This window comes from Notechis scutatus, chromosome 1 (assembly GCF_049901735.1).
Source record: "Notechis scutatus isolate UNSWTSFEM ecotype Mainland chromosome 1, rNotScu1.2, whole genome shotgun sequence".
In the NCBI taxonomy this organism is placed as follows: domain Eukaryota; kingdom Metazoa; phylum Chordata; class Lepidosauria; order Squamata; family Elapidae; genus Notechis; species Notechis scutatus.
In genome coordinates, this window is record NC_142009.1 from 41,771,017 (window position 1) to 41,798,981 (window position 27,965).

The following is a 27,965-nucleotide window of genomic DNA, read 5'->3' on the forward strand; positions in this document are numbered from 1 at the left end:
TAACTATTTTCACTATACACTAACACAAGTTATAATCAGGAATTTTCTTTTAAAAAAATATTTTTTGTGTGTGATGTGTGTGGTTTTTTAAAAAAATAACAATTTCTAAGATTTCCCCAGAAAGCCATTGTTACTAATTTCCTTTGGGAGGAACCATAAAGAAACAATCTGGCTGAACAGGCTCCAAGGTTGGTCATCACCTCTTTGAGTTCCTCCCTCTTTTGTACTTTTGTATCTCTTTTTGTCTGCCCTAAATCTCCATGTGTTCAGCCTACCCTGGTATATTTCATCCTAAATTCTAATGACAAACACACACACACACAAATCTTCCTGTATTTCTCCTTTCTTTTACTGGCAGCTTTATTTTTATTTTTACATTTAACAATCCCTAACATAGAATTAGTGGGTGTAGATCGTTTCCAACAAGTACACCGCCATAGCTGTTACTTCTGCTTTTAGACCAGTCATTATCAGTTCGGACCACCAAGTGATGTTACAATTTGAAAAAAATGATTATTTACTACTTCATTTATGCCTTGCTTAGAATAAATGAATTTTTCTCACACAGATATGCATCGCTACCTTTCCCAATCCTTTTTGAAGTACCAGTATTTGAAATCATTTTAATCACTCAAAGTAATGTAGTGTTCCAGAAGAGAACACTACAGCTCAACATTGAATGTGAAGTTCTTCGCTCTCTCTGAGATTTGCTCATAAATGTTTGCTCATAAATGTTTCATTACCCAACTAGATAACATCATCAATCTGATTTTGTGATGTCAACAAACTTAGCCACTTCATTATTCATGTTGCTAGATTACTCCACTGAAGAAAATGAAAAAAAAAAACACCTCCATCTAAAAGTCGAACTTGAAGCTTTTTATTGTACAATTTACATAATTGTAAAATACAATCTATTGTACATTTACATAAAAGACATTGTAATACAAATATATTTTAAGGTAGATAATCAGTTTTCTTTACTCTCTTCTAACAAGAACTTGGAACAAGGGTCAAAAATTAGGGGGTAAATATTGATAAAGAAATTTACTGTTGACATGTAATAAAGTACATTATCAGTTATATAAGATTTCTAAAGGAAGTTCTTTACAAAATAACAAATACGTCTGTAAAATCCATAAAACATTGGGTTTAAGAAGATTTCCATCTCAGGAGGGAGAACACCATATGGATTACATAAGTCAGCGTGACTGCAAATGCAAAAACCTACAAGAGGAGAGAAGAGAAGAGAATTTAGCCTGGGAGCTTGGCCAGCCAGTCTAAGTCATGTGCTCTGGTGGTCGTTTTCTAATTTTCTTCTGGCTTTTCCTAACTGACCTTTTCCCAAAGCAGTAGCCTTGTGGTGCATCGTTTTTTCTTGCCTTTGCTATTAACTTTCAGTCCCAGCACAGAAACATTTTGTTTAGCCTCTTCTCTCTTTTTACTTTAGTACAATCAGATTTGGAATGCATCACAGGCACGTTGTATGCTGATTTTATAAACACACACACATCATCATGGCATAATTATCAGCTGATCCACCACACTCAGATGATATTACTATTGCAAAATATCAACAAGCACTTCTAGCTATGGGGACTTGCTCTTCTAATGTCTGTGTAGGTTGTTCATAGAGCCACTGTATCCATGTTGCTTTGCAGATGTCCTCTAAGATTGCAATATTAAATATTATTAACATTTAAAGATTAAGAGCGCTTCTACTACCAGATTCTCCATCTCCCAATATCTCTGATTCCAGGTTCAAATGTTCCCCCAATTTATCTAGACTATTTGAATAGCTTCCACGATCACGTGCTATGCTCATGGACACATTTGTGAGTCTGGGAGTTCACAGAGGATCAATAGCTAATCAGTGCTCACTTTTCTGGCTTACTTTCTACCCACTTGCTTTTGTAAGAATAAAATTAAAGGAGACCCTCAAGTAAGCTGCCTTGAGATCTTAGAGAAAGTCTAACCTGAAGAGCAGAATTAAGTAGGTGTGACTATTCCATTAAAATTAATCGAACTTTGTTTAATTTTAGCTGGCCATACTTTGGGGATTTTATGAGATTTGTCACAGGGCAAATGTTTATACTAGTGAAATAAATGTGAAACTCAGCTGAGTATCTTATAAGGTATCTTATAATCTAATCTTATTAACACCTTTGGAATCAGTATTAACTGTGGTTCTCACTAGTACGATAAGTAGACGAGGAATTTCAGGTTATACATATAGTGGACTCCCTAGCCATGTTCAACTGAATGCATATGTTAGAGGTGCCCCAATCCCTATGGAACCAGAATTTATTACCAAGGCCAAAGTTGTGGTTCCTAAAAGTATCATAAGTTAATTAGCATCAATAAGGAACAAAAACAAAGGCTGAGCAATAAAGACTTGTCTTCAAACGCACCTAGTCATCACTCTTAATCTCACTGTTAACTCCTCATAAGAATCTGGTTTTTGTTTATTAATGAAAAATGCAAGAAGCCATGACTGTTATTACTGTAATAAGTTATGTCCAGTACTATGTTTTCCTCTATATAACAATCTGTCCTAAGATTTATATACTGCAATTCCTAATATAATCTCTAACTCTTAACTGTTTGTTTTCCACAGTGTCTTGTACTGTACTATTATTGTATTTTTCAGAGAGTGAAGGAAGGGAAAAGTTATCCTTGGCTTTATACAATAATCCATTTATATTCTTATAGTTGACAGATTCACCCATGCATACCTTAAAAGTACCTGATTGTGTTCACATTCCGTTTGAGTCTTTTTAGTTAAAGACATTTTCTATGTATACAATCTATAGGATCACCCGGAAATAAGGATGAATTCAACACAGGATATACATAGTTTTGTTTGGGGTCTTGAATTAAGCCCCAATTACTCCCAAACCATGCCAAAAGGTGTTTTATATTTGCAATAAACTTCAAGTCCCAGCCAAAGAACAAGCGGTTCTTAAATTTCTAATGTTCATAATGTCATTAAGCCAATTTATTTTATAACTATATATGCCTATCATTTGAGGAGAACCATAATTCAGAGACACAGCACATTCTGATCTCAAAAAGCTCCAGACTCAACCCTGAGAACTAATCGTCCATGAAAAAAAATAGATAAGCAAACACGACTGGGATAAAGACACAAATAACCTCACTCATTATAAAACACCTGTTTAACAAAATTCTTCATTGTAAGAGCTGTCATCCAATCAGAGATATATCAACCTTATATGTGTTACTCCATTAGCTGAATTTGCATATTTAAAATAGCTCTGAAGGAGCCCCCAAGTATATGAGAAACTGGGTTAGTTTAAGACAGTAATTGTCTTAAAGCTATTTTTATATTTTAATAATAGAATAAGAAATTGCTACCAAATTAATCAAAAAATGTGTATCAAAACAATTTTGTCAAAAAAAAAATCCAGTTCACCTTGATTTGTAAAGTAAACCCAATTTTCTTTCAGTTGCCCAGTGCATCTGGAAAGCAGCAGATTGAAGAAGACCGGCCTAATTAATGAGTCATTTCAAATCTAGCTGAAGGACATATACTCACCACAGCTGCTATATCTATTTGGTATTCCTTGAATAGCGTAGTACCCCTAAGTCCTATTGTAGTGCTGGCTAGCAAAACCGCTGCACTCAAATAGAAAAGTGATGCAATTATCTGGTAGAAAGCATCCTGGAGGTGAAAAAAAAGTATATCAGGAAAAAAAGTCTTAAAAACTCTGCAGATTCTGCTATTTATAGGAAGCCACCAACATTCCCACCTCACCCTTGTGCCACTATAAGCATCAAATATGAGCAGATGGTTCATTTTGCATTCCTTTTCAACAATGACCATTTATAAAATGCTGTAACATCAGTAATGACTATTTGCGCCAAACATGTCATTACAATACCGCAGCCTCCTTTTGTGTATGCAATGTTCTCAAGTTGTTGCCTTCAACTCATTCATAAGCCATCCTGAATCAGCTTGAACTCAACTCAGAAAAACGTTAAGAAGAATGCTGTAGCTGAATAACTCACTATGCCCAAAAGTTATAATAGGGAAAATTTGTTTTCTGAGCCTCTGTCTGAATTATTTCATTGATGGACTGCTGACACGTGATTGTAAGTAGTGGTACAAATGGCCAAAGCATGACCAGATTGATTATGAGAACTTCAAGAGTTGTGCAAGTTAAAAATGAAAAATGTAATAATAGAACCTATTTAATGATTTTTAAAATTATGATATTATTGAGTTTTGCTGCCTGTACATTACAGAAAATTCATGGCTTATCTTGCTGTTATTGTATTTTTCAGAAGGTGAAGGAAGGCAAAAGAGGATCAACTATCCTTGACTTAATACTAAACAAGAGGAAAGATTTACTTAAGGAAGTTGGAGTAGCAGAAAGAATAGGGAAAGCAACTATCTGACTTCTTGAGAATTTTTGATTTGAACAGAAAATAAATGTGTATTTTGGACTTTAGAAAAAGAAACTGTGAACAACAATGAGTAGGTATCTATGGAGATTCAAATGACCAACTGTCTGCAAGGAGTATAAATCCTTCCATTCCCCACCATCCAGTCAGAGCTGAAGAAGCTTCTTGGTTGAGAAGCGAAATGTCTTCAAAGAAAAACCAGAACGTCTAGTTGCCTCTTGAAAAAGCACCTTTGGGACAACAATGTGTAGAATTTCATAGCAGGAAAAGAAGTTCAAGATGGGTGGGAGGGCCTAAAAAAGGAATACTAAAAGCATAATAGCAAACAAGCAATTCCACTGGATGAAGAAGAAAATAGCGGACAATAAAAGAAGCAAATGTAGCTACTTTAAAAAAATTATTGAAGAAATGAAATTATTGAAGAAAGAATGCTTGGAGGAGTTGCAAAAAGGACCAGGTAACTAAGGAGAGTACAGGTTGATAGCTTGGATTAGTAAGAATAACTTCAGGCAAGCTAACATTCAGGAAGAACTAAATATTTTTAAACTTATTTTTATTTATTTATTAAGTTTATATGCCATCCATCTCACTGATAAAGTGACTCTTTGAGGCTTACAAAATGATTAAAAAGATAAATATGAAAGCAGTTAAAATTAATAAGAACTAAAACCAAGGGGCTAGATACAGTGGTGGGATTCAAATAATTTAACCACCGGTTCTCTGCCCTAATGACTGACTGTGTGGGCATGTGGCTGGGCATGGCCAACGTGATTGGTCTCACCTTTAGAAAATTTCTCCTTAATCTAATTCACAATAAAACAGTACAATAAAATAGCACTGTTCCAATGTTTAGAATAGAATAGAATAGCAGAGTTGGAAGGGACCTTGGAGGTCTTCTAGTCCACCCTCCTGCTTAGGCAGGAAACCCTACACCCCTTCAGACAAATGGTTATCCAAACTTCTTTAAAACTTCCACTATTGGAGCATTCACAACTTCTGGAGACAAGTTATTCTACTGATGAATTATTCTGTCAGGAAATTTGAGGGGCTCCTACAAAAATGAGGGCCTCCATCTATTTTCCAAAGCACAAGAAACAATGGATGGAAACTAACCAAAGAGAGAAGCAACCTAGGACTAAGAAGAAATTTCCTAAGGGAGAGACCAATCAACCAATGGAATAGCTTGCCTTCAGAAGTTGTGGGTACTCCATCACATACAAGCAACAGTTACAAGATAATTTGAAATCTTTACAGTCTAATACTGTAAGCTAACTCTTAAATACTGAAAATGCAGGATCAAAATATATAAACATAGATACAGCATTGCAACCTTATTCCAAATTAATAAAATCAATTTTGCTAATTAGAATTTAAAGTGTATTTTAAAAAACATAAGATCTCTGTCAAGAAACTCCTGCTCTGTATTAACATTTTTAAAACTCCTTCCCTGGCCTAATCCTGTCAAGAACAAGGAGAGATTCAACCTGGAAATAAACTTTCTGACAGTGAGAACAATCAACCAATGGAACACCTTGCCCTTGGAAGTTGTGGGAGTTTCATCACTGGAGGCTTTCATGAAGAGATTGGACTGCCATTTGTCAGAAATGGTGTAGGGTCTCCTTCTTGGGCAGGGGTGGGTTGGACTAGATTATCTACAAGGTCTCTTCCAACTCTGTTAATCTGTATGATCTGTAAGTTTCTATTGTTTCTGTGCTGACTGCATTCCTGTGGTTTTGCGACTAAGTAGTTGCCTGTTAAATGGTTCTTGGCTGTCTACCCGGAGCTATTAACTGAAGGGAGAGAAGAAGAAGAAAAACCTCTCTTTCACTTTATTTTCCCCTTTGAGTTTTAAAGGGGCTAGAATTTTTCTGCTGAGGAAATGGCTATGTGGTTATTTCTTCTTTTTCTTTTCCCTTCTTTTGGTTAATTACAAACGAGCAGGAATGAGCTACTGGAATAATCAGGCAGGCAGGCAGCCTTGACTATTCAGCTGGTTTGCAGAACTCCACACAGAGTTAACAAACGGTTCTTCTGAACAGGCTGAATCCCACCACTGGCTAGATAACATGGGGATGAGATCATCTCTCTTATCCCATCAATCACCTGCAGAGAAGAGCACCCCCATCAGGGTTCAAGCTACTCAGCAAAACCAGGTTTTAAGGCTCTTGGGGAAGTTAATGAAAGATTTGAAATAACAAAAATGGAATATGAAACTGGAAAAAAAAAAGTCATGGGAATATTTCCGAGGCTGAGGAATTGCATCCTAGCATATCTGAAGAAATTAAGTGAATTAATGATCTGATCAATGCTTCATTTATTGACTTGAGAATTCTGGAGAACTTATGAAATATCAGATGTATGGAGAAGGAGAATATTGTCCCTATATTCAAAATTAGAGAAAAGGAGGATTGTTTGACTATTATAATGCTAATAGTGGGGAGATTCTAGGAAATTGTAATGATGTCCAGATTTGGACTTACTAGAAATTACTATTCAGAGGCCATCACATTGTTTTGGTAAGCAGTGGGAGAGAGAGAAGAAAAAAGGCTAGTTGATTCAATTCATTAATATAGCTCTTTACTCAATATTCTCACTAGCCAAGAACTATTGTTACTAACATCTTCCCACAGGCTTACATCTCATTGGTCAAAAAGATGACTGGTTATCAGTCCTTCTCATACTGTATAGACACCTAAGGAAAAATTACTTTATATAGTCAGTTTTCTTGATTAGGAAGGAAATTCAGAATTATAAGTAAGTTTTTCTTGTGTGTATAACTAGGGGCTGAAAAATTGTTAAATTGTGGTCAGTATTATAATTTATCACTTGGTGGTATGTATGTTGCATATGATACATAAATGAGAACTGATGTAGAGAATGGAACTTACAAGGATGAATGAGCTGGATACATCTATGAATACCAATGTTAGAATTTCTAACACATACTTATCATAAGAAGTTGTGACAAGGGGACAAAGTGACTATACTGACATCATCTGAAGCCATTTGCTTCAATACTTTGAGGATGCATCTTTCTTTTGTATAGCTCACCAGTTTATTCACATTGTGTGAGTTAAACTTAGGAGTAAGGAGGGGTATGATGTACTGCTGTAAGATCTGGTAATTTGGAAAAAGGTGAGATTTAACATATGCAGTATTAGTCTCTCTGAAGTGACTTACCAAAGCAACCCAAGCACTTTTTCCACCATGAGCTCCACACAAATATAAGAGGAAAAGAAGTGTAGAAATTACAAAGCAAAACACAGAGACAAACATCACCCAGCCTTGATTCATGGGAAAAATAACTTTGGTAGAAGCCACAAGGATCCAGACCAGGCCACCAAAGATCTACAAGAAAATATAAAAATAAGTTATCAGTAATAAAAACATGTTGGCTAGGTTTTCACAGTATGAGAGAGTATGCTAAGTACGGATAGCTTGTGGTTAAGCAAGTTATAGAAATCTAGACATGGTATCTTCACAAGACAGATTTAGAAGAATGCAGTTAATTTTTTAAAAAAATCATTTATATCAATTTATTCCCCAAAAGTACTATAGTGTACAAGATTTCCACCATCCTGCTTTATCCTTATAATCAAATACTGAGAGGGACTACCTACCTCAGTGTCACTCTCTTTTTTTTTTTTTAAACAAGTTTTATTAATTTTTTTCAAAACACACAAGTCGTCATTATCCATTACATATTTAAACCTTTTTCCATTATAAATTTAACAAGTCAGATAAACTATAATTCTGTTTTAAACCATTTCCATATAAACATACAAAAACCTCTTATCCATTTTCTCTTTCTTTCTCTTTACTCTTATTCCATTTTATTATTATTATTTCATCTATTTCTTTCTGACTTAGTTACCATTATTCTCATTCTATATTTCTGCAAGGTTTCATTAATTCTCCCCCAAAAAAAAACATATATACACAACACACAAAACATAAAAAAGATCTTTTTGGAAAGTAACTTGGACCCAGGTATTTCTTTCTTCATGGACTTCAACTGTATTCATACTCATCTTACATATCATTACTTATTTTATTTACCATTCTAAATCTTCTATATTAACTTCTCCCCATATTTCACTCTTTTTAATTCTATCTTAATTAATCATCTTAATTTGAGTCATTATATTTGTATCTTTTGTCCATTCTTTATTGTACCTTTGTCTCATTCCTTATAAAAAAAAAAGAAATTTCTCCTGAAATCACTAATCAGAGTATGATGCCTTTCTATCTCCCGACTAAATTAATCAAATTAATCTTTAGAATACCCAATCCGATTTTGCTTGGTACATTCTAACTGAATAATACATCCAAAATAATTAAATACATAGTTAAACAATAGATCTAAATATTAAAAACAAATACTATAATGAAAATTTTATAATAACATCAATCCCATAATCTTATTAAACTCTTTAATTAAAGCTCAATATTCTAAATCTCCCCTCATATTATATTTTAAAACCAATCATTATTAACATTTCAACATTTTAATCTCTTATCAACTCTTAAGCCATTTAAGTTTTCTATTTCTAATACAATACTACCATATCATCTTATGTACCTTGCAAAATCTCTTTGAAGAAATTATACTTATCCTTTATCCCTAAAAAAAATTCCTTTTTTCCCATTTAATTTCAAAACTTTGTAGCTTTTCTCCACCTTTTCCCTTTCTTTCTTCTCCCAACAAACCTTTCTACCCCCCCTTCTTCTAGCCTCTGCCTTACTGGCTTCCCTTCTCTGTCGTATTCCTCTTCCCTTTTGTTTACCATCCTTATATTGATTTTGCACCTTGTTTTTCCCTTTCTTAAATGTTTTTTTTAAATCTTAAGTCCTTTATTTCTCTTCTCTTCCCTCTTCCTTCCCTCTTGGTCGAGTTCTGAGATTTATTAAAGATGGTTTCCTCTCCTTCTTCTTCTTCTTCTGCTGTCTTCATCTGCTGCAATGTTTGTTGATAGTTAATAAGCGCCATTTCTAAAAAAAGGAAGGCTTCTTTCAAACCAGCTTTACCATTTTTTTTTTGCTTGCTCATAATCTTTTCTCAGTTCCTCAATAGAAGGAGCCATTATAAATCTTTTCTTTTCTTTTCTCTTACAACAGTCAGAATATTCCAAAGGAAAAATAAGACAATCCCAAAGTTATCAGTCAGTCCAAATCAAGACAGAGTTCCCACTCTCTCCTCCTAGGGTAGTATCAATCAGAGAAAAAGAAAGTCCAAATCTGTTTCTTAAAATCTTATTGCAATATATTTTAGTCTTTCAATCCTTAAGGCATCTCCTCCAACAAAGTCTTAGCATACAAATATTTTTTTTTAGTCCTCTCTTTTCCCACTCATCGCTTAAAGCCAGTTTTCACCTAAAAAAATAGATTTCTTAATATTCACTTTTTATTCCGTAGAAAAAAAGGGTAAGCTATCCTTTCAGCACCATTAAACTGCCGCTTTTTTCCTCTTCTCGAAGGTATCATTCAGAAAGTCATACTTTTCAGGAATTTTGTTAAATATGTCTTAGAGTCCTAGGAGCCAAGAAAAACTTTCTCCTTTCAAGCACTTTCTCCACTTCCTCCTGCGCATTCTTACCCGGCTGCCAGCTTCTTTGTGGCGGCCATTACGGACCGCCGCTGCACCGTCCTGGGAAAAGGGGGTTCTGCCGGCCAGGGAGGGGGTCTGCAAAACCCCCAAACCCTTCTCCGGATCCCCCTACCTTCAGCTGCCCCTGCAGGGCAGCCTAGCTCCGTACCCGTCTGGGTCGGAGCCCCAAAAACGGCTAGCGCGGCAGGGATCGCACAGCTTCGCAAATCCCTGCCGCTCGCGAAGCCAACAAACCGGAAGTCCCTCAGTGTCACTCTCTTGAATTCATAATAGAATGGAAAAAAAATTCTGATTTAGGTTTATATCAACCCCAATGCCATACTGACCTTAATGTGGCTTGAAATTTACAATAAGAGGTAGTTTTGTTTGTCTCTGGTTAATGTGGTGCCTTTGGCAAAAAATAACAGAATTGGAAGGGACCTTGGAGGTCTTCTACTCCAACGCTCCTGCCAGTTTGGTGTCATCTGCAAATGTGATGAATTCCCCTTCTATAACCTTGCCTAAATCATTGAGGAAGATATTGAAGAGTACTGGGCCTCAGAGAGAGCCTTGGAGTACCCACTGCATATTTCCCTTGAGGGAGTTACATTGAGGACTACACGTTGAGTGCAGTTGGTCAGCCAGTTACAAATCACCTAGTGGTGATGCTGTCTAACCTATACTTTTTGTGATGACCCAGGGCATGGCACAACAACATAAACAACACATCCAGAGAACAGTTCTCCCGCTTGGGTGGGGGGTTGGACTAGATGACCTACAAGATCCCTTCCAACTCTGATTATCTGTTATCTGTTATACCTTGCTACAACTTACTACTGATAGATCTACACTTAGAGCCTAAAAATGGCAGATTTGTACCCTGTGTTTCCCATCAGACACCTTGCTACAACTTACTACTATAGAGCTACAGTTTTCAGGAGAACTAATAAGGTACCACATTTGTTGTTTACATTTTCCTTTCATACCAAAGGCACAATGGCCCTAATTATCAGTTGCAATTGAATCACGAGTGTGAGATGGGTGACTATATAAATTTAATACAGAAATACAATCATTTGTTACACAGTAATTCTGCATTGACTGCCAAAGCAAACACAGGCTTTGTTCACACAACACCCAACTCTAGTTGTAATTAATCTCTTTTCCAACCCTCATTGTAATTATAGCAGTCAGCTATAATTCAACCCTTCCCAAGAAAGGAAGGTCTTTGGGTTCAAGGACACCTTGCATTTTTGTCATGGGCAGATACACAATATTTCATAGTTTATAAACATTCCCAATAAGTAGCTACATTGCCACAGCATCAATCTTCCCTTATGCAGTTCATTGACTGTGTTTATTGCTTAGAAGGCCTTCTACTTTGCGTTAATATTTGTCGAACAGCAAACAAGAGAGAGGCAACCAGTGACAGACAATTCTAGGATAGGAAAATAGGCTGCATGTACTTAGCTATCACATGCTTTATTTGAATCTGCATGATTCAGCTTTGACAATCAGGATTTGGGACTTTTAAGATATGAGAACCCAGTCAACTGTGATTCAGTAAATCCTTTTAAACAAACCATGATTTCGTGTGGTGTGTTAATTGGTCAATACATTATCAACTCCCCGCTTGGGACAGCTTCCTTGTTCCTTGGTTTCCCAACCTTGAAAACATTTTCATTTGCCCTTCTCAGCTCGTTTTGGTTGCTTGTGAGCGAGCTTGTTGGTAGTGTAAGTTCTTTCAAATCATCTTGCTTGAATGGATAGAAATTCCTCTTAAAGTACAAACACATGGCTGAAACTCTTCCTTCTAATGGCAACTGTGACAGACAAGCAATGCTAAATCCAATAAGGGTTCTTGTTCATACTAGTTAGAACCAAAACTCTACCGTTAAGAACCAGAGCCAAAGAGGCTGATTAGATGCTATATCCTCTTCCACCTCCCCTAGGTTTACATCTTAATAATTTACTCTGCAGTTATCTGATAAATTGTTCTGTTGGGATGACTGAAATTTGATTTGGGGAGGATTTCTAGCAGAGTGCAGGAATTTATCACCCAAGGATTTTGTGAAGACAAAATAGGGAGAGAAAATTCCACTTAAATTTTCTCATCTTGAATTACTCAGAATAAGGGCATTAAATGTACAGCATTGCTATTTTCCTGACCTATGATTTCTATCCTGCTTCAGTTGGGCCAAGCAACTTACAAAGTCATACAAAACAAAGAAGCAACATACTTAAAGCCATCATCATAAACAAATTTTCTCTAAATTCTGTACTACCTCTTACTCTGCAATTATGTAGTCGGTGAGAAAATCTGACCACTGTAGCCCCAATACACCTAAAGGCAACAGCTTTAGAAAAGGCTGCACTATATACCCACATTCCAGACCCCACCTTTCTCCTAGGAAGAAATATTTTCAGTTCCTGGAGCTCCGCTTGTTTGTGGAGAAACAGAAAATGGTGATGCCCAAGTGAGGCCAAGCAAAGGAGCCCCAGGTAATGCAGGTTTTACATTTTTCCCCTAGGTAGAAATATTTATTTTAAAGCAACACAATAACAATGCATTATTAGCACTGCTAACATGTACTGTTTAGTTTCCTTGTACTAAATTATAATCACCAAATCTTGAAGTTTCTGGTCCATTATTTGGACATCTATGGGCTCTGCCACAAAGGAGCTTTCTATTGCTTCAGAAGCAACTCTGGACCTGGATGTTCCTAGGATATGAGATAAAGATACTGTAGATAATGGGTGTGAGGGGGGAGGGTGAAGTAGAGAGAAAGAGAGAGGGGGGAGCGGGAGGGAGAGAAGGCGTAGAGAGGAAGAGGAAGATGATAGATAGATAGATAGATAGATAGATAGATAGATAGATAGATAGATAGATAGATAGATAGATAGATAGATAGATAGATAGATAGATAGATAGATAGATAGAGACAGACAGACAGACAGACAATGGACAGACAATTAGGAGAGAGAGAGACAGATTATAGATAGACAGACAATTAGTATAGAGATAGTTAGAAAGGGGTGGGGGCAGGCAGGCAGGCAGGCAGATGCTGGTTTTGGAAGCCAGACCATTTTTAGTGTGGCTCAACTACAACTCATGTACCAGCAAAGCAAGGGTGTTTCCTTCTTTGCATTATAATGAAGTTGATAAGTGGCTTGTTTTGCCAGGGGTGTACTCTTGCCTCAGCCCACACCCCAAATTCAAGGCAGCCAGAATCTTTCCTATCTGCTTCCCCACAAACCCATTTGTATAGTCTGTAAAAAAAAAAGCTTTGATCCCACTCACACCAGTGGGAAAACATGTAACCACTATTGAGAGAAAGCCCACATATTACCTTCACCAATTCAAGTTGCTGGATGCAGCTAAGGAAGTAGAGCTTAACAGCTTTGCATCTATTTCTTTTACTTAACTGCTCAGGTTTTCTGGTGAACTGATTAATATATGTATGTGCTGAAAGCCTGACTGATACACAGTTATTTCATTTCATTTCAGGGTTGTGGGCTAAGGAGATTTTGTAAATTCAAGAGCTGCAGCACTTCAGGGAGCAAACATTTATTATATTTTATCCTGATAGCTGAGCTTTACCAATGGGTAGCTATTCCCAGCAATTAGAGATCAATGGAAGTGCAGAATATTGTTCTGAATTGTTGGAGAAGAAATGGAGGTGGAAAATAATTGACAGTGCCTTATAACTGTGGGTAGAATTGCTTGCAGAGGTCCAGCAAATATTTCCACTGCCCATGTTCTAATCATTATTTCACTCATTCCACTTCTCCAGATGGCAAGAAATTCTAGGAGCAAAGATTCTCTGGATGATGAAAGATTACAAAGTTCTTTCTACCAAGTGCAAAACTGGTGTTTTGTAATATTTGCATCTATTTGCCCATAAGCAACTTCAAATCTGCCACACTATGAGTCCAAATTTGTCTTGTCTTTCTTTGCTTATACTTAAACTGTTGGTTATGCAATTGCCCTGCTTGGTTTGCAGAAAACAATGTCTTCTCATTTGTAAACTTGTGTTGCATCCTACACCTGGTGCACATAAAAAAAGAGTAGGCAATGCTTCAATTGTACTGTTGCAGCTGCAATTTTAACCTCCTCTGCCCCACAGACATTTCTGGAGAAGGAGAAATTCTAGGAATACAAATTAGGGCAAGGAAAGTTCAAAATGCAGAGCCAGCTTGTCATTGCTTTGCTTCTGACCAATGAAGCCAAGCATTCCTTTTCCACTGGTCACACCATTATAGCTGTAGCTTTACAGTATATTGTGAAGAAAAGGACACAATCAGTGAGCATCTTAATTCAGCCAGTAGTTGTGTTTGCAGGACATAGGTATTCCTACATAACTGAACTCAAGTCAATTTTCAGTGTCTGCACAACAAGATGACCCATCAGCTCACCATGGGAGCCTGAATTTCCACAGCACACCAGCCTAAAATCACGGGGCTTCTGGTTCAGTATACCATGCAAACAGGATGGAGGTTCTACACCAGGGGTGTCAACCTCAATTTCATTGAGGGTCGCATCAGGATTGTGTTTGACCTTGGAGGGCTGGGGAGGGTAGCCAGGAGTAGCTGGGGTAGGAGGGTCATGGTGGGTGTAGCTGGGGTGGGCATGACACGGCCCATTTTTGGCCAGCAGAGTGCTGCTGGAGACTAGGGAGGCTCAAACCAGGACATGCGGGAGCCCTGCAGGGCCTCTATGGGGCCCGTTTTCAGATGGCAGAGTGCTACAAGAGGACGGGAAGGCTGAAAACGGGCCATGGGAGGCAGCCCATTTTGCCCTGCAGAGGCACTGTGGTCTGGTCCTTTTATTCCCAGGCCAGCCTCGCAGGCCAGATTTAAGCACCCCATGGGCTGAATCCAGCCGGTGGGTCTTGAGTTTGACCCGCCTGTTCTACACCATGGCTTGGACTTGATACCTATCACATGACTTAACTGCAACCAAACTCCACTGTTAGGCAAGACTTCATGCACAAACTGGATTTCTCTGCCACATCCTGCAACTTGCAATGTGGTGGGACAAGAATAACTGCTGCTGAACGCAAGATTGGCTTTCTTAGATACAGTAAAAGAAGTTGTTTTAAAATATTTGTTGCGAGGTGTGTCACCAGATTGCACAATTCCTTTTGACCAGCTCCTACTCGATGCTTAACAGCAGCTCACTAGCTTCCCTTAGAAAGGGGTTGAAACTGTTTAGACCAGGGGTGTCAAACACAAGGTCCAGGGCCTGGATCCAGCCCATGCTGTGTTTAGATCTAGCCCACGGGGCTGCCCTGAAAATAGCAAAGGACTGGCCTGTGGTGCCTCTGCCAGTGAAAACAGAGCTTGTGAAGGCTGCATGTGGTCCTCCCTAGCTCCATTTTTACTGGCAGAGGGTTGCAGGATGCCATTGCAGCCAAAAATGGAGCATGAGAGCCTGTTTTCACTGGCAGAGTGCTCAGGCTGCCACAGGCACCCCCCAACATGAGTGGTGTCGAGCTGGCCATGCCCACTCCAGCCCACTGAGGTCAAACACAACCCTGATGTGGCCATCAATGAAATCAAGTTTGCCACCCTACTGTAAAATCTCCAGTCAGAGGTGGTATTTGCCGGTTCTCCAAACTACTCAAAATTTCTGCTACTGGTTCTCCAGAACTGGTCAGAACCTGCTGAATACCATCTCTGAGTCTACCCAGTTTACATCTGTTAATTCACTGAGTTATTCTACCACTATCTCCTAGACATTTGGGAAGAGTACATTCAGGTCAGAATTATATAGCTTAAGACAAACAAGAGATTTTCAGCTTAAATTCAGCTTAAATACCCAAATGAGTGCAGGAATGAAAAGTGAATGCAAGGTGACATTTAAATATTCCCTACCAACACTCTTCCTCAAGTCCTGCTGTTGCCGACTTTTTTCCAGCTAACTCCAAACTCAGAGAAAATGTTTCCTAGACCCCCTTCTTCCACTAGCATCTCACCTCTTGTCCCATATCTTTGTCTACTGCCAAGTTGAAGTGCTATCCATCCATCCTTGAGTTAGTGAAAAAAATGACATCAGTTTGAAACATTCTATTCCTCACATCTGATTTTTATCCTACTTTAAGTCACTGGAGTTACCTAACTTCCTTCCAAGATAATGGGTAACAAAACTCTAACACAATGCCCCCTCCCCAACCTTTTGGGCACTAGGGACCGGTTCTGTGTAAATAGATTTTTCTGCGGACCAGAGGGAACATGGTCCCATGTGCCGCCTGCATCCCATGGATGGGGCATCACTTGTTTGTGCGACCCGGTTTCTGGCATGCCATGAACCTGTGCCAGTCCACAGCCCAGCAGTTGGGGACCCCTTCCCTAACAGATTTGTATAAAAGTTGTGGCTGTCTTTTTAGTCTGCCATGATAATCTGCTTTATGAACAACGTAACTCAGAACAGTGTTGTAACTGTTTCATTGACATGCGCTGGGGATGAAATGAAGGCAAGACTGCAAGTACAATCAGACAAATACGTTTATAGGACATGTTTATGCTGTAATTAGTTATAAGTGGGGGAAAGCCATTAAAGAAGTCTTGAGAGTCTTAAAAAGCCCAGCTGATGCATCAAATTCAATCAATATCTTGTTTCTTACTATGGTTGACCAGACACCTTTGAGACAACCATAGGCTGTGCAAAAGCTGAGCAACACTATCACACCTTGCAGTAGCAGATTCGATTGTTTTAATTATTCATTTGCTGAAAGGACACCATTTGGAGTCCACAGACTATATGTGACCTTCGGTTAATAAGTTGAATGCTACATTCCAAAAAGTTGCTATAAACAGGATAAAAAGTTAATGGGATTTAGACAAAATCTAACATTGATTTGATGTAAAGTTAAACATGGTTACATAATATTACTTAAATACAATAAGATCATCACATATTTAATGACTTATTCCTTATTTCACATTGAAAATTACAATTTGGACATGATTTTGGAAGTGTTAGAGATCATATCCAAATACTTAGTTGCCTTGGCACTTCAGAGTGCACATAAATACCCCGTTTTATGCTGTTTGGTAAATCCTTTACTTCCCTGAGCTATTTGTAACCATTACTTCCAGGTTCCATCCTGTCCAGTCATCTCCAGCTCAGAAGCTTCACGTGTGTATAATTCCCACCCCACCCCAATGTGCTCACTTTATATTTCTTATATTTCATATATATGTCACAGTGGAAAGAGTTAATATAGTAAATGGATCGATCTGTCCTGAAGAAAACGAATGAAATTTCCTCACATCATTCATATTATTCCAAAACCATCTGATATCCAAAATTGGGTGGAACAGCTAACATACGTTATCCTCAGAGCTTCAAAACAGCAGCACTTAAATGGCTTTGTCTTTGACTGGGCTAAAAGTTCACCAAAGCAGTACACAAAAGTAAATAAATTGCTTTCTTGTGAAATCGGCTAGTGGAGGATAATGTCAACTGAACCTAACTTAGATGTTTGCTCAAACTACTCCAACAGATTAAAAAGCCAGAGAATGATGCAAACATGACTGTAAGGCCGTAACTTTGTCGCTTGTATCCTTACGATTTATATCGACTGTTTCCTAGTATGATTTGATTGCTTATTGAACTATATGACTATCATTAAGTGTTGTACCTTATGATTCTTGACTCTTGACAAAAGTATCTTTTCTTTTGTATACACTAAGAGTATTTGCACCAAGACAAATTCCTTGTGTGTCCAACCACACTTGGCCAATAAAGAATTCTATTCTATTCTATATTCTATTCTTATACTGGTAGTCCTCAACTTACAACAGTTCATTTAGTTCAAAGTTACATCATTGAAAAAAGTGACCATTTTTCACCCTTACAATTGTTACAGCATCCCCGTGGTCACGTAATCAAAATTCATATGCTTGACAACGGACTCATACTTATGACAGTTGCAGTGCCCCAGGATCACATGATCTGACAAGCAAAAGTCAATGGGGAAGCCAGATTCATTTAACCAACATATTATTAATTGCAGAGGATTCATTTAACAACTGTGGCAAAAAAAGATCGTAAAATGGGACAAAACTCACTTAACAAATGTCTCACTTAGCAACACAAATTTTGGGCTCAATTGAGGCCTCGTAAGTCAAGGACTACATGTCCTGAACTACTGGCCATTTTACTACCATCCTTCCATTCTGGAGAGGTGCTGTTGGAACCCCTCACTGCCCCCTTTTAACCTTCTAAAGGATGTATTAGCAGTAACAAACTTGACTACTTCAGCTGTCACCTTACTTTTTGTTTATCCTATAGGGTAAAACAACACCAAGGCTACCCAATTAGATTTTCTTGAATGAACAAAGTTCAATCAATCTACATCTTAGCCAGGCAGAACCATGAAATCATTTTTAGTGGTGGCGAATACAGAAAAATAGCAAGATGATCAGTGGTGGGATTCAATTTTTTTTTTACTACCGGTTCTGTGGGCATGGCTTGGTGGGCGTGACAAGGGAAGGATACTGCAAAATCTCCAGTCAGAGGTGGTATTTGCCGGTTCTCTGAACTACTCAAAATTTCTGCTACCGGTTCTCCAGAACCGGTCAGAACCTGCCTGAATACCACCTCTGAAGTTGATTAAGATCAACCCTGGCCTATGTATCTTTGCCCATAAAAAGTGTAAGAATACAGAATTCTTGAGATGTTCAAGCCATCTGGAAAACAAGGATCTCTTTTCGAACAGGTTTTCTGAAGAAGAAGGACTTCAAATCATGCATGCAGCATCCTTCATATCCACAATGGTATATTCCAGGTACATTATAATGCAACCCATTCTTCCCTTACCAGGTACATTTTAGATGCATTGACATTATAATTCTATAGTTCCTAACCAGCATGAGTCATTGGATATTCTTGATGGGAATTCAGGGGAGCCATTGTCTCAACACATCCTGAGGGCAGTAGATTTGGAAAGGCCATATTTATTAGATGCATACAAGTAAAAAGACATAACTCGCTTTAACCTAACGCCATATTCCACCTTATGAATATTATGAAGGATATTGAATGTCCCAAATTCAAACATGATGGGAGTCAATATTTCTCAAGTGGCTATGTGAATTTTAAAAGGGCAGACACGGGAGGAAGAGGGGGAGGGGGAGGAGAGAGAGCTTTGCAAATCAGTAGACTAGACTTTGCAGATTCATGGCATAGGAGCATGCCTCTGTATTCTTGTTAGCTGTTCTACAAATGCTCTCAACAAAGTTTGGTCTTTTTTTTAAAGACAGCCTGCATCAGTCTATCACAGGCTACCTGGTTTAACAGGTTTTGAGCAGCTGCTCCACAGAAAAATGCAATGGGCCATTAATTCTTTTTCCCCTTTCCTTCTTCCCAGCACTGGAGCCATAAGTCTGCCTTCCCCTCCCTCTTCTTTATCTTTGCTCACTATCAGGTTTTCTGCTATTGTATCAGATGTGTGGGAAGCCAATTTTAAACAACCAAACTATGTACCCATTCGCTAATCTTTCACTGAGTGGGCACCACCTCTATAAGCCTTACTATTTGCTATTTCCCCATGCCTGCAGTTTATTATCAGTTTGTTTAAAGGTGAAAATAAAGCTGGGTGTGTTGGGATCTTGGGCTTTCGCAACAGGTACACACCATGACCACCTCTTTCCTGCTACCCTTAAGCTTTTGGGATAGCCCAAACACATCAGCTATTGGGTGAAAGTAATGTCAAAGTACATTGCGTTTATGCACAGCAGCTTCTAAACTATACTCAGGCAACATACTCATTGCTCATTTCAAAGTGATAGGACTCCCATTAAGAAAGTATCCCATGATACTTACCCATTAGGAGTAATAAACTATAAGGAGTCCAGAAAATTTCTTCATGGTGGCCAAGCATGGAAGCCTTCAGGTATGAAACCAAGGCCAGAGCACTGTCCCACTTTGTCCCTTAGTACCTGATATCGAGAGAGTCAGTATGTCTCTATCAGTAGCAGAGACAGAATACTTGCATTTTGTAATCTCCCTTTGAGTCCTGTATCAGTACATTATGTTCCATTTTTTAACTGTTCCTGTCCTTCCTTTCTCAAATACTTACCTTCTGCTGCAATTGCAGAAACTCCAATGGAATACATTTCTGCAACCCAGTACTTATACATGGTTAACTTTTCTGTTGTTTGAGACATTTAAATAATTTAAAAAACTCTTTTCTTGAGAGGCAAACATAAATGCACAAAGGGTGGATACTTCTGATAAAATGGGTTAAAGTGTGCCTGTAAAACCTGTGTTATAAGGCTTACCTGTTAAGTTTTAAAGTCCCGCCTAAATTTGTTTCCAAGAATTATAAAAGTTCCTCCTCACACTCTTCTTGCCTTCACCGAAAAATATAATTAACCTTCTGTTGAGGGCATACATGCTATCTCCTTCCTAGGTGGCCCACCATAAAGGCAATTTCCATCCATAATTTGTTGTTTTGTTACAAAAACAGTGTTTTTCAACTTCTGACAGCACTAGCCATTCCAAATGGCTAGGCTTCAATGAACTATCCCAAAATAAACTGACCTCTCTTACTGCCCACCTGAAGCTACTGCAGGCACATTCCCTTCCCTGGTTACTGGCTACTTGTTTTCAGAGCTGCTCATTGTTAGCAGGATTGTCTCACTGTACCAAAGATCTCTGTTGCCTCTCTTGCCAATCTAGACAAGGCGGGAAATATGGGGAGAGAAGGAAGTGAACCGGATGTTTTGATTGCCAGTTCTCCCATCACCACAAAGACTCTCTTCTTCCTACAAACTGTAGAAGAGGAATGCAGGTTTTCTCCTGTCAATTCCTTAATTTTTGTGGTGTTAGAGAACTGGTAGCAAAGAGGAATTCCCCACTCTCACTCTTCCCTCAATACACAAACTTTTGATGTAGACAGAATCTCTGTCCAGGCAGAATAAAGGTTGGAAGTGCAGCTATGGCTTTTTTTTAAGGCAGCATAGTATTTTTGTCTGTTCCTTTACATCAGAGGAAATTATTATGCTATACTGTGGAAGAGCTTAGTTTGTATTATAAGGCTCAGAAATTTAAGTACAAATCAGGAAATTCCTGATTCTGCTGAACCCTCACAAGGTACAGGTAAGTAAGCCAGTCCTTAGAATATGGAGGATACTTCCCATTTAAACTAAAATAACAAAGGCCCTAGGGGTACCACCAGAGGCTGTGATTTTAAAATACACATAATTTTTGAACTTTGTACATTATGCTAATGCTCACTATAGTCAGAATTTTTACACGCTGTAACATGGCCCCCAACTTTACACACTCCAATTTAGACATATTGCAACTGTTGTAAATGTTGGAAAAATAAAATTGTGTAGGTTAGAGGTCTATGGAGATTCTCAATCATCCAGCTCATGGTTGTCCGAAAGGTGTTTTTCAAAAGGCAACTAAATTTTTGTGTGTTTTTCTCCCCCTTGAAGATGTTTTGCTTCTCATCCAAGAACTGAAGAAGCTTCTTGGATGAGAAATAAAACGTCTTCAAGGAAAAAAAAAACCAAGAAAATCCAGTTGCCTTTTGAAAAGCACCTTTGGGACAGTGTAGGTTAAAAGTAAATTGAATTGTGTTGTTTTCATGTTTGTTTGTTTGCTGTTTTTGTGGACTGGGTTCCCTGAAACCTAAAAATTATAGGGTGTACAAGCTGCCTTAGAGAATCAAGAAAATTGCAGACAGATCAAGCACTGGTGGGATTCAATTTTTTTTTACTACCGGTTCTGTGGGCGTGGCTTGGTGGGCATAGCAGGGGAAGGATACTGTAAAATCTCCAGTCAGAGGTGGTATTTGCCTCTACCGGTTCTCCAGAACTGGTCAGAACTGGTCAGAACCTGTTGAATACCACCTTTGAGATCAAGAGCATTAATGGAAAATAAAATAATATGTCATCAATCAACTTAGTCTGCTGTCTTATCCAAAGGCTATTTTGTTTGAAGAAGGACTTAAATCTGGATTCAAGTTGGAGAAATTTCTTGCTTGTCAAAAAATTTTGAGTTTGGAAAGGGGAATAATCTTGCTACATTCATTAAATGTGATTCAAAAAATGATCAACTCCATCTTATATATCAACTTTTTCCAGCCTATCATTTTCTACATCTTGGGACCACAGATCCCAACCCCAACCCCCATATACTTAATAAACACCTATTAATTCTAGTCTCAACATATCTGGAAGGAACCAGGTTAGGAAATGATAACGTGGAGCTGTGACTGATCAGGTGTAAATTGATATTCACATATTTTAATCTTTCAGTAGGTATTATTGTGTGAAAATGGATCATATAACTTTGCTGCTTCAGTATTCACTCTATTCAGAAGTCTCTTATTTACTTACATATCCACAGTAGTTTATAGGCAAATACAAAGTCTTCCATTTGCTTTTAAAAACCTATTAAAACTAGGATTCCCAGATTACTGGGAACAGATTACTGTTGGTTTGTTTTTCCCTCCATAAACATGCCATGAATTTTACTTTCATTTCTGGATTTCTCACACATCATGGTATTTGTTTAAAAAATGCAATCACATCTGTTGCATGAAATGTTTCTTACATGCAACGATAATTTTAAAAATGATGATTTAAAAATGCAATCATATCTATTGCAAGGAATGTGCAATCTATTCCTTTCAAGAGTCAAAGGACAAGAGATGGTGCTATTCCTGTTGTATAGCAATACAAAAAAACTGACTATTTCAGCAAAAGTATAAAACATGTTTCAATTTAAGCAACTTAAATTCCACCACCACCACCCCAAAAAAACAGGCATGCAGTACAAGCTATATTTGATCTCTCCAACCATCCCCTTAGTGTTCTTCTTGACCAAGAATTGGATTTAGTATAAGCATATTCACAGTATAAGCATATTGCTAGATTTCAGGCTCCCAAGAAGTTTGGAGCCCATCAAAATATTTTAATTGTACAGGGTTAACTTGACTCGTAAGCTAGGAATTGGTAGAAATCTTATAGGCATGGCACAGATATATTGATCATTTATTTATTGAATTCTATAGGAATTATTGGAATTATCCAACTCAAACAGTGTGATTCTGAGCAGTGTGCAACAGAAGAGTAACTATAAACTTAAAGAACCATGTGACATTCAAGCCACGTAACATTACAATAATCATACAAGAATAACCTCAAATGAAACTTTAGACTGTTTTTGACTTTCAGTGTACAAGTGTCTCTTTATACAACTGGTAGTTCAAATCGTTAGCATTTTCTTCTTACTCTTTTCATAAATATTGGCCTTTGGGTAGCACTGGATAATATTGAGGCTGAGCAGTGTTGAGGTTTCACGGAACTGTCAAATCTAGCCTAAGAATCACTGGTACTTAGCTTCTCACGTGCAGTCACACCTCACATGTGCAGATTCCAGTGGAGTGTACCAAGTACTTTTACTGACATTTCTTTCCACTCTTATCTTTCTATCCACATAGCTTTGGAATAACAAGAAAAAGCTAACTGGAAAGTTTGAATGAAGTCAAAAAATACCAAATTTTCTAAGTGTGATCTATCCAATTCTCTCAGTATTTGAAAATGACAACTTAGTAATTATTAACCTGTTGTGGCTCTGAGGTTTGAGCCTGCTTTGTTAGAGGATGAAGACTCGGAAAATGGGGAAGAGGAGGTTTTGGAAATGCCTTCCTCCCCAGGACCTTCCTCTTCGGCAATGCTTTCCTCCCTGATTGTGCCTCAGGTGTCGGCAGATAACCAGGAGGGAAGACCTGAGGCTAATCAGGAAAAGGAGGAGGGCGTATCAGAGTCTCTGACTGAAAATCAAGCAGAGGAATGCTGGCTTGATGTGAGGCAACATCGCAGGCAAAAGTGTGAGCTGCAACTCACGCCCCACAGGGAATAAAAGTGGGTGTGTTCGCTCTGGGAACTTGTTCGGGACAATGTGTTACTTATTCAGAGGAGCTCCGGATTATTCTGTGTGATTTATATTCCTGCTTTCTTGTCGGACTTGGCAGACAGCATGTGAGAGACTGCCAAGAACTTTATCGGCTCAAGGAGTTAACTCTATAATTACTGGATTTGCTTGCTTGTTTGTATTCAGTTGGAAATTTGGACTTCTCACCTCTTTTGTACAGGTGAGACATAACATTAACCATTGCAGAACCCTTTATGAAATAAAATACCTGAAAGCAAGTATTCCATGTCTCAACTTACTTCCCACAGAAAAGGTTATATGTCATCCAGTTTCACCTCTACTATTACCTAAATAACCTCATGACAAAACATGGGGGCATCCAGCGTGAGTCATGGCTGACTGAAGACATCTCACTGAACAAATGGAGACAACAACCACTGTGAAGAATTCAAGTCCTTTGAATTTCTTCAGAGAAGGGGTGGTTGTGAGATTGACCATGAGTGCTCTCCATCTAAATCTCCAGGGGATTTTGTTTCATTAGGCAGGCACTGCTACTGAAAAGAAAAACTTAGGGATTCCACAAGATTGCATTATCTGATAGCAATAGGAACAGTACTTGGACTTACATACTGCTTTATAGTGCTTTGTAGCCCCCTCTAAGCAGTTTAAAAGTCATATTGCCCCCAACAATCTGGGTCCTCACCTTACCGACCACAGAAGGATGGAAGGCTGAGTCAACCTTGAGCCATTCATAATCAAACTCCTGGAGTGAACAGTGAGTTAGTCTGCAGTACCATCATGGCTCAGTGATAGAAGGGATCCTGAGCATGGCTTTTCTACTAGATCTGCTGGGGAAAGCAGAAACAATGGGAGAAAAATGGTTCTGCAGGTACTCTTCAGGCCCTATGCTATGTAGAGCTTTACAAGTGATAACCATCATCTTGAATTGAGTTGAACCCAGAAGCCTACTCAGAACTAGTGAGCTCCTGGAGCAGTGATGATATTCTGAAATAATAAGAGAAGCCAATAACTACTCACAAAACTACATTCTGCACCAATTGCTGCTTTGAAGTGCCCTTCAACAGTAGCTTCATGTACTACAAAGCATATTACAGTAATTCAAATAGGAGGTGATTAAGGCAAGATTCCCCAAGAATAAGGACTCCAGATCCAAGTATGGGTGGAACTAGCATGTGCAAGATGAACTTGTGCAAAAGCCCCCTTGGCCATGGCTGCCATTTGATCTTTGCACAGAGGCTGAAGAGGACCCCTAAACCAGGCACCAACTTTAACTGGGAAGGGCACCACCATTCAGAATTAAGATGCAAAGTCCCCCAAAATGGGATGCTCTAAAACCCACATCCATTCAATCTTGCCAGGGTTGAGCCAAAAGCTGTTTTTCTCTTCCAGACCATCATAGCCTCCAAGCAATGGTAAAGGTCTTTGACTATTGCCTGATTGGCTCAGAGTAGAGAAGTACACTGGATATCACCAGCACACTGATGATAATGCACCCCATGTTGATGATTACCTTGCCCAATGGGTTCTTGTAGATGTTAAACAGAATGAGGGGAAAAGGTAGAGACCTTAGGCTCAACTTGCTTCCCTTCACCTAACATTGACTGGAATCAGTTCTGGAGAAAGGAGAAGAACCACTGTAACACAGTGCCTCCCTTGCCCAACCTACTGAACTGGTGCAGACTGATTCATGATCAATTATATCAAAAGTCACAGTGAGATCAAGAAGGACCAGGATGGATGCACTATCCCAATTTCAAATCCAACAGAGGTCATCGCCAAGCACAATCAATGTTGTCTCAATGGAATATTCAGTCCTGAATTTTAACTGAAAAGATCCCAGATAATTTGCATCTTTCAGTGCCTTCTGCAGCTATAATCCAACTACCTTCAGTAAAAATTGTCCAACATTGGATCCAGTATAGTTCTGTTAAGGAGAGGCAAACAACTGCCTCCTTCAAGAGACATATAGCCACCCCATTCCCATAGAGAAGTATTCACTTCTGCACAAGCCCAGCCACTTCCATCTCCCAGGAGACCTTAATCAACCAGGAAGGACAGAGATCTAAAATACAGTTGGGTGAATTCACCACTCCAAGGAACTTTCCAGTTCATTAGAACCAACAGAACTCTTAGCATTCTTTCCAGTTAACCAGGTAAGACTGTCCCTCAGGCAACTCCGCAGAACCTGTACAACTGGATTCCAACTCTGAATAACTTTATCCAGTAAATGATCTAGAATAATCTTCTCAGTGGCCCTACAAGTGTTCCTATGTCTCCTCATTGCCTAGAAGGGACTGGATCACCTTAAACAAGGCTACTGGCCAGCTCTCTCAGGACATCATAAAGGTAAAGAAATAACTATTCTTCATGAAAGATATCACATGAAGTAGACCTTAAGGAAGGATTGTAACATGTCAATCAAATTCACCCTTTGTTTTTCTTTATTTCACATACTGTCATCTGGACCAAAAGAAAACATGTCTTGGACACCTTCTGTGTACCATCTTTCTGGAAAGCTGTGTTGCCATTTCCCCCATCAGTCTTCTCTTAAGGCTAGGGGTAGCAGATTTCTCCTTAGATAATTTTTTTTCTTATTCTTTTGGCCCTTCAATTTGGCCTAGAGACACCATTTTCACAACTGAGGAACATTGGGTTTGGTTCAGTGGTGGATGTAGCTTTAGGATACAGGTTTATTGTTTAACAAGTTGGAATAACTAATTCTCACTTACTGTTTCTTTCAACAAAACATTCTTTTCTGCTCCTGAAACCTGTATCATGATCAACTTCTTAGAGATCAGAAAGAATTCCAGTGGATAATGAGATATCAATAACATTCAGGTGCATTAACCAAAAAAATGGGACAGAAATCTGGAACATCATTCAACAGATAAGCAGAAAGGCAGCTCTTTTGGTTTAACCCACTTTGAAGAATTTGAAGCAATTCAAAATATATATTTTAAAAACTCATTAGATTTAGAATCTAAAATAGTCTCACTGCTGTATTTATCAGATAACCCAACCAGCGGGAGGCTAAAATGGTAACCATTAAGGCAAAGTCACTGTTATTCATCATGTAATCCTTTAGATTTAAAAGCAAGATTGCAGCATAATACTTTTCCTTATAATTTGTATTAAAGTTTTAATAAACATAGTAAAAACATAATATAAACTAAACTAAAAGAAAACAATTTTAAAAATTCAGAAAGTGCAGTGGGGAAAAAGAGGGAGGAAAAAATAGAAGAAGGAAAAAGTCCAATTGAAAAGACATAAATCTCTGGTAGCTGTTACTGGACTTTTTGCTTAGGACTGAATGAGGATTTGTTTGTAGGTTCAATATGGGAAGAAGAGGTTTTTTTTCTCCACTACATTTGAATTTTTTCTTTCATAACATAATGGGTTTCTTAGACTAAGTATGTACCTCACACTCTCACCTTACAACATAGCTGGGGATTATAGTTATGGCATGCTGTACATTTGTATTTTTGATAAATACATAATGAAGGTGGAATTCACCATATTACATAGTCCAATCGGAAAAGATGTCACCCAGTCCATCTATGAATGGTATGAATTCAAATGTTAAAGGTATTGCTCCATCCAGAGATTAGACTCTTAATTGACTAATATAGTGACCTGCCTCAGTCCCTAGAAACACCAGAACTAATGCAGCAAAGGTTTTGGAATTTCCCCATAGTCTGTCCTGTTCAGAAGTAAGTAAGCAGGTCTATGTCAACAACTCCTAAAACAGAAGGAATTGGTAAAAAGTAGCTGATTTAATGTGGCTTGCATGTGAAAGCTGAGATGTGTGTTGAAGGTTAGCATCCCTCCCCCTAGAAGAATGAAACACTTTGAGAAATATTAAAAGGCAGTATATTATATTTCCCTAAAGGAAGAAATATGCTCTTGGAGACAGAAAATAGCCCCTGACTTTCTCATCAGATGCCAGCACTTAAGAGATAAAAGATAAATAGCTCTATTCATAAGCAAATACCCTCTCCCAAGATCCAACACAGGAAAAAGCCATTAAGC

At 38.3% G+C, this 27,965-nt stretch overlaps 1 protein-coding gene across 3 annotated transcripts in view; it reads right to left on the reverse strand.

Moving 5' to 3' along the window:
• Window positions 1–858: 858 nt before the first annotated feature.
• MAL (mal, T cell differentiation protein (MAL blood group)) overlaps window positions 859–27,965 on the reverse strand; it is a 29,916-nt gene continuing 2,809 nt past the window's right edge. The window contains exons 1-4 of one of the 3 annotated variants that reach the window (XM_087961972.1): window positions 17,291–17,402; window positions 7,609–7,776; window positions 3,560–3,685; window positions 859–1,227 (exon numbers count right to left, since the gene is read on the reverse strand). In XM_087961972.1, the coding sequence (XP_087818098.1) occupies window positions 1,153–1,227; window positions 3,560–3,685; window positions 7,609–7,776; window positions 17,291–17,299 (378 nt within the window). In that variant the 5' untranslated portion in view covers window positions 17,300–17,402 and the 3' untranslated portion in view covers window positions 859–1,152. Of the gene's footprint in view, window positions 1,228–3,559; window positions 3,686–7,608; window positions 7,777–12,640; window positions 12,715–17,290; window positions 17,403–27,965 lie in introns of those variants that run through there. The other 2 variants (XM_087961966.1, XM_026684271.2) reach the window with 2 other exon arrangements.